This window comes from Callorhinus ursinus, unplaced genomic scaffold, assembly GCF_003265705.2.
Source record: "Callorhinus ursinus isolate GAN/ISIS: 27379988/994484 unplaced genomic scaffold, GSC_fseal_2.0 scaffold12, whole genome shotgun sequence".
Classification (NCBI taxonomy): Eukaryota; Metazoa; Chordata; class Mammalia; order Carnivora; family Otariidae; genus Callorhinus; species Callorhinus ursinus.
This window is the reverse complement of record NW_027397074.1, coordinates 43,360,540-43,373,108: the sequence shown is the minus strand read 5'-3', so window position 1 is coordinate 43,373,108 and position 12,569 is coordinate 43,360,540. Positions and strand designations below refer to the sequence as shown.

Genomic DNA, 12,569 nt, shown 5'->3' with positions numbered 1-12,569 from the left:
AGAAACAGCTGTCAGGAACTACCTCATTAAGCCTGGTACCAAATAATCGAAGTATTTTAACCATTTGCAACATAAAAGAAGCTACAGCAGAAAACTGATAGGAACTAACCTTCTGTAAGTATGTATCTAAATGCCATTTTTTTAAGAACAGTTTTTACTTGCTTTAACTGGTTCAGTTCTTGAAAAAATGGGTTTCTGACAATATACTATCAATTCCAATCAGTTACATAAAACACAACTAACCTTTTGCTCTGCCTGCAGTTGGTCACATCTTTCTTTCTCATGGTTAAGTTCTCTTTCCAATCTTCCAATTTGTTCTCGAAGTTGTGTTGTTTCTTTTTCCAGAACAGCAATTAACTTTAACAATTCTTCTTTTTCTTTCATGGTTTTCTCAATTTTCAACTATAAAACAAAAAACTCAAATTGATTTTTCTAGAATCCTAAAATGTTATTCAGTTTTCCATTTCAAAAAAATAGTGAAGAAATTCATAAAAAGAACTCTTACATACAATCTACTTCATGAATCATATGTAAATAAAAATTCATGACTCATAAATTTAAACCTTTTGGTTGGGCAAAAGAGAACAACATTAAAACAAGGTATAAAATCAGGGGCACCTGGGTGGCTCAGTCAGTTAAGCACCTGCCTTTGATTCGGGTCATGATCCCAGAAGCCTGGGATGGAGCCCCGCATCCTGTTCCCTACCCAGTGGAGAGTCTGCTTGCCCCTCCCCCGACCTGTGTGTCCCCATGCTCATTCACGCTCTCTTAAATAAAATCTTTAAAAATAAAAGAAGGTATAAAATCAGTAAATTTTACTATGAAGTTGCCTGCTAATCAACTTTCAAATTAGTAGCAAAACTAAGGCATACTGTTTCATAGTTGACTTAATTCTGGGTTTTTCTTGAATAATACTCAAGATAAAAATGTGTACCTCTTCTTAAATGCAAAGCTATGAGATATCTTTGACTCTATTAAGAACTTCCTTACAGGGGCGCCTGGGTGGCTCAGTCGTTAAGCATCTGCCTTCAGCTTGGGTCGTGATCCCAGGGTCCCTGCTCCTTGGGAGGCCTGCTTCTGCCTCTCCCACTCCCCCTGCTTGTATTCCCTCTCTTGCTGTCAAGTAAATAAAATCTTAAAAAAAAAAAAAAAAAAAACTTCCTTACATGTTATATAAGGCCTTCATCTATGGCATTACTCTTAAAAGTTTTGGTATTAAGTAGTAACAGTTGCTATATTTATAATGGTCTCTATTTGGCTAAATTAAAACAAACTTAAAGTAACTGCAAATTTTAGGACAAAAATGCAGACTATAACAATAAATTAACAATGTAACTGATTCTTATGGGAACACTAATAGTAACTCAATTCAGGAAAACCTGTACTCCACGATTCTAAAAAATTACTCATTAAAGGACCTAATATAGTAGTAAATAAAATGGTTAACATTTCTCTTAGAATAAAAAGTCTTTGATTTTAACAAAGGAATAATGAAGACTCGGAGGGAAAATTTCACAAAGCAGGCATCATTTAGCTAAAATAAAATGTTTTCCTGGTACACTAAGTTAGTTCTCCAGGGTCATGGAATCAAACTGATTAAACTCTAAAATGGGTCTTATGAAAGCTCAGGAGCTACAAATTTTTATTGACACTCATATCTCTTCCATCAGACCAAATGAAAACATTAGGAGTAAAATGCCCTCAAAAATAAACTTCTTTTACACCTTATTTTTTAAAAAACATCTTTTGGCTCTAAACTTTCTGGCAGTTTAAAAGTGAGACTATATCCTGACATAGTACAATAGAAACATTATGAAAGAACCAATTTGTCCCTGTGATTCACTTAACCGACACATACCTTCTGAAGAGTTTACTGAATCTTTTTTTTTTTTTAAGATTTTATTTATTTATTTGACAGAGAGAGACACAGTGAGAGAGGGAACACAAGCAGGGGGAGGGGGAGAGGGAGAGAGAGAAGCAGGCTTCCCACCAAGCAGAGAGCCCAATGTGGAGCTCGAACCCAGGACTCTGGGACCATGACCTGAGCTGAAGGCAGAGACGCTTAACGAATGAGCCACCCAGGTGCCCCAAGAGTTTACTGAATCTTAAGTAGAAGTTTTATTTTTTAATTTTTTTTAAAGATTTTATTTATTAATTGGAGGGAGAGAGAGAGAGAGAGAGAGCTAGAGAGCACAAGTGAGGGAGAAGGAGAAGCAGGCTCCCCACAGAGCAGGGGAGGCTGATGCAGGGCTCAATCCCAGGATGCTGGGATCATGACCTGAGCCAAAGGCAGACGCTTAACAACTGAGCCACCCAGGCGCCCCTTAAGTAGAAATTTTTAAAAGGAATTCAAATTAGATAAAAATGTATAGAAGTCTAATCCTGCCTCCAATTTTGTATTTGAAATCTTTCAAGCATTACAAAAGTTAAAATTTTAAATCAACACTCATCACCTAAATTCACTATTAGTATTTCACCATGTTTACTTCATATCCCTTTATCACTTGCTTATGCTTTTTGTGTTTTTTGCTAAACCATCTGAAACTGCAGACACTTCACCCCTAAGTACTCAGAGCAAGGATCTCCTAAAAAGGAGTCTCCTTTTCAACCACTACCACTATCATAAATAAGAAAATTAACAATAACTTTGTAATATCCAATGGATAGTTCAATTATTTATCTCCCACTATCCCCCCAAAATATCTATTTTTTAAATTCTAAGATCCAGTCAAGGTTCACATATCAAGTGAAAAAAAAAAAAAAGACATAACCCTTCAATGTCAACAATTGATGAATGGAAATTTAAAAGACTTGTCAAAAAATTGTTCAGAATAAAAATATTTTATCTCAGCCATTTGCACCTAATAGACAGCAACTTAAATTTTCTTTATAAAGTACCTCTTATGAATAGGAAGAAGTGAAATAAATTGTGTAATGTCCCAATTAACTTAGAAAAGGAATACAGGAAAGATACAGATGCCTAAATGCTTTTTTTTTGGAGGCCCTGAAATCAGGGTGGTCTAACAAGTATTCAAAAAACTGCAATATAAATGCTAACTGCATTCTTTTTAAGAGCTAGGCTTGTTCCACCATCTCTGACTAGCATTCAAATACCAGGCTGAAAACCTTGATCATCTGGCAGTTGTCACCACAAAATGTTTTAGTCACCCTATAAAAGTTACATTTCTTTATTTAAGATAAGAAAGGAATTTCTGGAAAGGGAAGGGAAGATATAGAAGAATTCACAATAAAAAATGATTGGTTCCTTCTAACCTTCTTAGTTTGACTATCTAATAAAAGTATTATTATCTATGACCTTATCTTTTTTCTCTTGTCTGTTTTTGAAATAAAATATAATCAAAGGCATAAAATATTTACATATAAAAAACATCTGACTATAAAGAAAAAGCAATGACCTGCCAGATTAAATATGAATGTAAATTAACCAAAAATATAGAATGAACCAATAAGCTGTTTCTCACAGAAATTCAAATGTAACATTCTAGCTTTTTAGGTTTAGATACTGAAATCTTGAAATAAGAATGTTCTACTTTGTCCTTCAATGATTACTAAAACTTAAGACATAAGGCATTATTAGACTATCTATACAGTAAACTTCTATTGGAGCCAATGCAATGCCTCCCAAATAGTCAATTAAAAAAATGTTCACGTTTTCTCTTTAAATTATGATTAACCCACAATACTCATTTGATAAAATGAACAAGGAAATCATTCTAAATGCTCAATCTAAACTCAGACTGGAATCTTCCCTGATTCACTGCCACACTTGGAATAGAGCATGCTTGTGGTACAGTGAAATGAAGTTCACATCCAATTACAGTTAGATTTATTACTTTATACACCATCTTCACAACCCAAACCTGTACTATTCTATAATCAATGGATTAGGCAACCACTAAAGAAGAAAAGTTAGTGTAAGGTAATATTAGGAAACCTTTAAATCTAACCCAATAGTTATTTACTGCACATCTACTATGCACAAAATACTGATAAGGCCCTAGGGGCAGTCTCTGCACGGTGCAATCAATAACCTGTGACAGGACGAAATGTAAAACATTTCAAAAACAACACTCTAAGTTTACCATTTTAGTTAAAAACCATCTGAGTCTCAGGTTATTCTTCTGAATTTTTTAAATGCCAACATGAGCTCTGTTCTTAAATTTATAAATCATTAGCTCACTGTTGGTACCAACCTCAAGAAGGCCAGCTTTTGTGGTCACCACCAACATGTCAGAATTTCCTTCATCTTCCATAGTAAGTAACTCTTCAACTGGAGAAGAAGCTCGAAACTGGAAAGGTGTACTTGCTCCACGAATTTCACCCTTATGGGTAACATAACAAAACTGATAAAATTCTCCATCATCATTTGGAAGGTAATATCCTAAAAGGAAGTTAACAAAAGAAAGTTATTAAACTTCCTATTATGAAGTTAATGGCTCCCCGCCCAATTCAACATTACTTGCCATCTCCACTCATTCCTGACCTGTTCTAGGCAGAGTTGTCTTTCCTCTTATCAAACTAGACTCTCCCTTCTTCTGTAAACATGCCCTAATTTCTCTTAGCTCTAAATTTATCCTCCCTGAATATCCTTTCCCTTTATCTTCACTAGGGCAAAACCAACTTATCTGGGAGAGTCACATATATGTTTTTCTTTCTTTTTTTTTTTTTTTAAGATTTATTTGAGAGAAAGAGAGAGGGGGCGAGCCCATGAGCGAGACGGGGAGAGGGAGAGAGAATCTCAAGCAGATTCTATGCTGAGTGCAGAACCCAACACAGGGCTCAATCCCACGAGCCTGAGACCAACCCGAGCCAAAACCAAGAGTTGGACACCCAACCAAATGTGCTACCTAGGTGCCCCAACATACATGCTTTTCAATGAGAAAAAGACTGGAGGAGGAGCAAGGTAAGACCCAGCACAAAATCTAGGAGGACTGCAGGTAGGAATGTCATTTAAAGAAATCTTCCCTCAAATTTGACATTACATGAAACAAAGATATTAACAAAAGGAATACGTGGTACGTGAACTGTGTAAAAGAAAGGAGGAAGAAGTCCACAGGTGCAGCAGAATAAAAATAAGCACTGGAACCACACAGCTTTATTCTAGAATTCCAGCTCTACTACTAGCCATTAGCAACTCAACCTCCCTGAGCCCCAGTTTCTTATCTGTAAACGAGCTATGAAGACATCTATCTCACAGCTCCCAATTATCTATAATGTACTTAAACCATTTAGCCCACTATCTGACGAGTATGTTTGATATTTGTTCCTTCTTTCTTCATCTCTTACACTCTTTTAAATTTTGCTAATTATCCTTGCTCAAAATTAAACTTTCCTTCTCTCCAAAGCTCACACAGTATTTTTTACATTAAAAAACTCCACCTATACTATCAATTATCACTGGTAATATACATGCTTTATATGCTCTATCAAGAACTCAGAAATACTGAGGGCAGATAAATAATAATATGTATAAAAATTCTAGCATCCCCCATAATGACTTGTAAAAAGGAAGCATCCAGTGGCGGTGAAATGAATATATAAAGATCAATACAGGGGCACCTGGGTGGCTCTGTGGGTTAAGCGTCTGCCTTCAGCGCAGGTCATGATCCCGAAGTCCCGGGATCGAGTCCCAAATTGGGCTCCCTGCTCAGCAGGGAGGTTGCTTCTCCCTCTGCCCCTCCCCCTGCTCATGCACCCTCTTTCACTCTCTCTCAAAATCTTTTAAAAATAAAAATTTAAAAAAATAAAGATCAATACATTCACCTTATCTTGAATATTCCTACCTATCCAAAAACCTCTTATCAATATGCCTGTTTTTCTTTCATAACTTTAAATTTTCAGATTATGATATCTACTTCACTTGGTATCATTCGTTAAAAAATAGCTAACCTTCTTCCTTAGAAACAGGAGGGAGGAAAAAATATAAGATAAGCCTGGAACATCTTGTGGTGCTTGAAAGAAAAAAGTCCTCAAAAAAAAGAATTCAAAGTGGCAGGAGGGTGGAGGGAATGTCAAAAAATACAGGAGCCCGTCTGATGGAGCTCGCAATGGCCAAAGAAAGCTGGAATAATTTGAGCAACAAAAAAACGGTACTATTAGACTTTATTCCATAGCAGAAAATATCCATGAGTCCATTGGGAAGGAGACAACTCCTATCATAATAACTCCAACTAATAAATGTGCAATCAATGAAAATAGAAAATCATCAGGCAAACACAATAAAAATTGTTTTAAGAAAGATCTACTGAAAGATACTAAAATTAGTGGGTGAAAATTGGAGGAAAAACAAGGTATTTCCTTACTCTCTAACTCCCCCGTAAGATTTACTATTTACAAAAGGAAATATACTAACTTTACAGTAGAAAAACCCAGCAGACACCAAATGATCAAGATTAAGATCACTAGCAATGAGATATGATCATCAAGTACTCCCTGATACAATGCACTATAAAGAGTACAACAGCACTTGTATGGCATTCTTCCTAAAAATGTATAACCTCAAACTAATCATGAAAAAACACCAGCACAAAAAGAGGAACATGCCACTCTCCCCGCCCCCACCCCCGGCCCCAAAACACACTAAACAATAATACCATTCAAAAGGGGCGTGTGGGTGGCTCAGTCGGTTGGGTGTCTGCCTTCAGCTCCCATCCTGGTCTCAGGGTCCTGGGATTGAGACCCACATCCTGCTTCTCCCTCTCTGTCTCTACCTGCCAACTCTCCCTGCTTGTGCACTCACTCACGCTCTGTCAAACAATCTTTAAATTTAATACTACTACTCTTCAAAAAGGTAAAAGTCATGAAAGACAAAGACAGAATGAGGAACTGTCACAAACTGGAGGAGATAAGAAGATAACACAATTAAATGCAAAGTGGGATCCTGGATTGGATCCAGGAACAGAAAAAAGAACACTATTAGAAAGTTATAGTCACTCGCAGGAGTGTTAAATGTTAAAATGTGTATTAAATAAAGGTCCTATGTAAAATGTTAACATTAAGGGAAGCTGGGTAATGTGTATACAGAAATTCTGTTTACTGTTTTTGCAACTTTACATCCACAAAATTATTTTAAAATACAAAGTTTAAAAAAGTAATACGGGGATGCCTGCGTGGCTCAGTTAAGCGTCCAACTCTTCATTTCAGCTCAGGTCATATTATCAGGGTCGTGAGAGATCAAGCCCCTCATTGGGCTCCACAATGGGTGTGGAGCCTGCTTGGGATTCTCTCTCCCTCTCTCCTCTCCCCCCACGTCCCCCTACTCCTCACGCTCTCTTAAGAAAAAAAAACCAGTAACTTAGGAGATTTGGCAATATATTTTTAAAAGTTTTTAAAAACCCCACCATCCTAATATGTACAAATAAATTTATTAAGCCATGGCTGAGTAACTTAAATGGCCACTAGAATTACTTTAAAAGTTTAAATAGAAAAAATATATAGACTCTCACTAATCAGCTCCAGTATCATGACATTCAAAATTCTATAAACTAGATATTCAAGGTCTGATAAATCTCACAAAAATAACCCACTAATAAATAGTTCAAATCCATTTGAGATACAAGACCTAGTTCAGAGTTGCAATTTAAAGCTATCTAGAAAAATCTCTCATTGGATTAATAACATTGAAAATAAAACAGTAAAGCAATCAAATTACAAGGATCCATATAGAAAAAGAATTATATTTATGAATTTTTGTTAGTTGTTCTGAATTTTGCATTTCAAGATTCTCATGACTCATTCACAAAATAAGCAAAGTGATTTTGGATTATGCTTAAAATCTCTTCTAGCTCTAATACTCTATGAGCAAGTTTTTCATGACTCTATCCTGACCTCTTTATATAACAAATGAGTTTTAGACAGGCAGAAGCTTTTATTTCTGATTTTCAAAGTAAAAATTATCATGATGAATTTTCAAAAACTTGGAAAACTTACTGCCTTTATGCTTAGCTCCCACTGAAAATGTTCTTAAAGTATAAACAAATCAAATGCTTTTTTTTTTTTTTTTTCCCAAACTGCTTTTAAACTTCTTGGTAAATCACTAGTAAAGTCATTAGTCACTATAACAAACTGAGTAAATTAGTTTAAGAAAATTAATCACATTATAAAAATGCCTGGAAATAAACCCACAATTTTTAAGGAAAAATATCTTGGGGCACCTAGGTGGCTAAGTCAGTTAAGTGTCCTACTTTGGCTCATGTCATGATCTCAGGGTCCTGAAATTCTGAGTCAGGCTCCCTACTCAGCAGGGAGTCTGCTTGTCCCTCTCTCTCTGCCCTACCCCATGCTTGCGCATGGGCTCTCTCAAAATCTTAAAAAAAAAAAATCTTAAAAACAAAATCAGTTCCAATATACACATTTGAATTTGATTACCTAAAAAGAGACTATGAGTTAAAAGATAAACCAGATACATAATTTACATCATTTCTTAATCCATAAAACATTATGAGGATCTTGGCCTATATTACAGTACAAATTTTATCCTCTGAATGTTTCTTGACATAGTACACAACAAAAATTTTTTTATATGCTAGTTCTACGTGGTCACATTGCCAAATGATTTTCACACCAAACATATACAAACCTCAGAATAAAATTTTTTTGAAAAACCACTAAAATCCAAACAATGCCAACACCAAATACTGGCAAAGACGCAGAAGAACACGAATTCAATGCTGATGGGAATGCCAAATGGTATTATCACTTTGGAAAACAGTTTGGTGGTCTCTTACAAACTAAACATACCACATGATCCAGCAATTGTACTCACTGGTATTTACCCAAATGAGTGGAAAATTTATATCCATATAAAAACCTGTCAATGTATGTTTACAGCAGCTTTATTCACAGTTGACAAAACTTGGAAGCAGCTAAGGTGTCCTTTAATAGACAAATGAACAAACTGTTAGACCCATTCAACAGAGTATTACTGCTTCCTTTGCAGTTCTCTGAATTTTTTTTTAATTTAAAAATTTATTTGAGAGACAGAGAGAGCACACTCCCATGAGAGAGTCTGAGCATAAGCAGGGGGGAGGGGTAGAGGGAGAAAATTCCCCACTGAGCAGGGAGCCTGATGTGGGACTTAATCCCAGGACCCTTAGACCATGACCTGAGCCGAAGGCAGAGGCTTAACCAACCAAGCCACCCAGGCACCCCTAGTTCTCTGCATTTTATGTGCATTACAATATCATACTAAGACAGCATTCATTAGCTTCAACAGACCAAAAAGAATCCACAGCATAAACAAGGCTAACAATTTGCTTTAATATAATCCAAAAATCAGTGCAATTAGAATACAAAGATCACTCTGAAGCAAAGTCTGTGACAGACTTCTAAATTAAGAGTATTTATTCTGTATATAATACCAAGATAAGAATAAATTTCATTTATTCCCTTACATACATTTTATAAGCAACTCCTCTATAAACCCTGTTAATTATCGTTGTGGTTTTCATATAGAATTATTTTTCTCACTCTAATTTGCTATATTATTCTAATATCAGTAATAGCTTCTCATCTGAAAAAAAATCATCCAAAGATCTAGAAAGAAACTCACTCTTCAATGAAAAGCAAAAAAAAAAAAAAAAACCTTTTAAATGTCCACATAAAATACGTATCCTACACTACATATTTACATTCCTATGACTTTTGCTAAACAAAGATATTAATTTGTCAACTTTGATATGTTGGGCATGCCTAAGTAGACCACTACAATGGAGAACAACATTTTTAATGGCAAGAAAACATCAAATTTCATCAAGTTCTGCAGTTCTCAGTTCTTACCTTGAAATGCTAATACACAATTAACTGTTGATCCTTCTACGTAATGTTCAGGCATAGGAGACCATAAAAATGTGTAATAATCACGAGCAGTACTCCATCCAACCTAAAGGAAAATAACAAAACTACAGAGATTATATTTTAATATTAGAGTGATGTCTTATAGCATATTGTTTTTTACAGCATCCTAAAGTTAAAACATGTGTTACTATGTTTACAAATCATTGAGTATTTTAACAAGCATGTCAAATTTTTATGATTTTTATTAAGCTATAACCTAATGTTATAAAAATCTATATAAATTGAACAGTAGAGTTTCTATTATGTATTAAAAATGCAAACTGATACCCAATTTCTCAAGAAAAACTTAGCATGCACATGATCAAATATACTTAGGCTTCCCTTAAAATTTGATTTCACTAAACATAAGGGTTTTCCTTTTTTTTTATTTTAAAGCAAGGCTCAAACTCACGACCCAGACCTAAGCCAAGATCAAGAGGCGTACACTTAACAGCCTGAGCCACCCAGGTGCCCCTTCATTAAACATAAGTTTTCTAAAACTTACTACTTTATGTCTCAAATTTCAGTATAATTAGGTTTTCCTCTCTACCTTAAATGTGTTAACTTCACTAATCTCTCTCATGCCAAGTCTTACCTGCAGCCAACTGGTAAGTTTTATAAAAAGTCCTTTATTACCAAAATATTTATAAATACAAATAGAAAACCTATTTTGCACTATATCTAAAACATTTTCAACCTATAAAATGTATATATTACAGATCTCAGTCTATATTTTCTAGATGGATTATACTGTGTTAAATACTAAATATTAAAGATGTTTAAAAAAGGTACACACAAAACTCATTTTATTGTGCTTCACAGATACTGTTTTATAAAGTGAAGGTTTGGGATAATCCTGAATCAAACAAGTCTATCAGCGCAATTTTCCCAATAGCATTTGCTCACCTCATGGCTCTGTATCACATTTTGGTAATTCTCTGAATATTTCAAACTTTTTCATTATTATCCTATTTGTTACGGTGATCTACAACCAGTGATCTTCAACATTACTATTATAATTGTTTTGGAGTATCACAGACCACACCCGTATAAGATGACGAACTTAATATACATGTTTTGACTGCTCCATTAACTGGCCATTACCCCATCTTTCTCCCTCTTCTCAGGCCTCCCTATTCCCTGAGACTCAACAATATTGAAATTAGGCCATTTAGGGACACCTGGGTGGCTCAGTTGGGTTAGGCATCTGCCTTCGGCTCAGGTCATGATCCCAGGCTCCTGGGATTGAGCCCCGCATCAGGCTCCCTGCTCAGTGGAGAGCCTGCTTCTCCCTCTCCCTCTGTCACTACCCCTGCTTGTGCTCTGTCAAATAATTTTTTTTAATTTTTTAAAAAAAGGGAATTAGGCCATTTATTAAACCTACAGTGGCCTCAAAGTCTTCTCGAAGGAAAAGACAGCTCTCACTCTTAAAATCAAAGCTAGAGGGGCGCCTGGGTGGCTCAGTTGGTTAAGCGGCTGCCTTCAGCTCAGGTCATGATCCTGGAGTCCCAGGATCAAGTCCCGCATCGGGCTCCCTGCTGAGCAGGGAGTCTGCTTCTCCCTCTGACCCTCTTCCCTCTCGTGCTATCTCTCATTCTCTCTCTCTCAAATAAATAAATAAAATCTTTAAAAAAAAAAAATCAAAGCTAGAAATGATTAAGCTTAGCGAGGAAGGCATGTCAAAAGCCAAGACAGGCTGAAAGCTATGTCTCCTGCACCAAACCATATTAAGAATGCAAGGAAAGGTTCTTTAAGTTCTTAAACTTTTTTTTTTAATTTATTTGACAGAGAGAGACACAGCAAGAGAAGGAACACAAGCAGGGGGAGCAGCAGTTAGAGGGAGAAGCAGGCTCCCCGCCAAGCTGGGAGCCCAATGCAGGGCTCAATCCCAGGACCCTGGGATCATGACCTGAGTCGAAGGCAGATGCTTAACGACTGAGCCACCCAGATTCCCCAAAGGAAAGGTTCTTGAAGAAAATAAAAGTGCTACTCCAGTGAACACATGAATGATAAGAAGCAAACAGCCCTATTGCTGTTATGGAGAAAGTTTTAGTGGTCTGAATAGAAAAATCAAACCAGCCACAACACTCTCTCAAACCAAAACCTAATCCAGGACAAGGCCCTATCTTACCTTCAATTCTATTAAGACTGAGAGAAGTGAAGAAGCTACAGAAGTTTGAAGCTAGCAAAGGTTGGTTCATGAGATTTATAGAAAGCATCTCCATAATAAAGTGTAAAGTGAAGCCCCAAATATTAAGGTAGAAGCTGCTGTATCAAATTATCAAGATCTAGCTATGATAATGAAGGTGGCTACATTAACTAACAGATTTTCCATGTAGATGAAACAGTCTTATGTTGGAAGAAGCCATCTAGGACTTCACAGCTAGAGGGAAAAGTCAAAGCCTGGCTTCAAAGGACAAGCTAACTCTTGCTAAGGGCCAATGCAGCTGGTAATTTTAAGTTGAAACCAGTAATACTTATTTACCCTCTCAAAAATTCGAGGCCCGTTAAAAATTATGCTAAATCTACCCTGCCTGTGCTCTGTAAATGGAACAGAGCCTGTATGATGGCACATCTGTCTACAACATGATTTACTAAATATTTTAAGCTCACTGTTGAGACCTACCACTCAGAAAGAAAACATTCCTTTCAAAATCCTACTGCTCATTCACAAAGCAGCTGTTTACTCAAGAGCTCTGATGGAGATATACAAC

At 36.1% G+C, this 12,569-nt stretch overlaps 1 protein-coding gene across 2 annotated transcripts in view; it reads right to left on the bottom strand.

Moving 5' to 3' along the window:
- Positions 1-12,569, bottom strand: part of TAX1BP1 (Tax1 binding protein 1) — an 84,133-nt gene that overhangs the window by 57,914 nt on the left and 13,650 nt on the right. For both annotated transcript variants that reach the window (XM_025873069.2, XM_025873071.2), the window contains exons 3-5: positions 9,799-9,901; positions 4,215-4,402; positions 244-402 (exon numbers count right to left, since the gene is read on the bottom strand). In XM_025873069.2, coding sequence (XP_025728854.1) covers positions 244-402; positions 4,215-4,402; positions 9,799-9,901 — 450 coding nt within the window. The remainder of the gene's footprint in view (positions 1-243; positions 403-4,214; positions 4,403-9,798; positions 9,902-12,569) is intronic.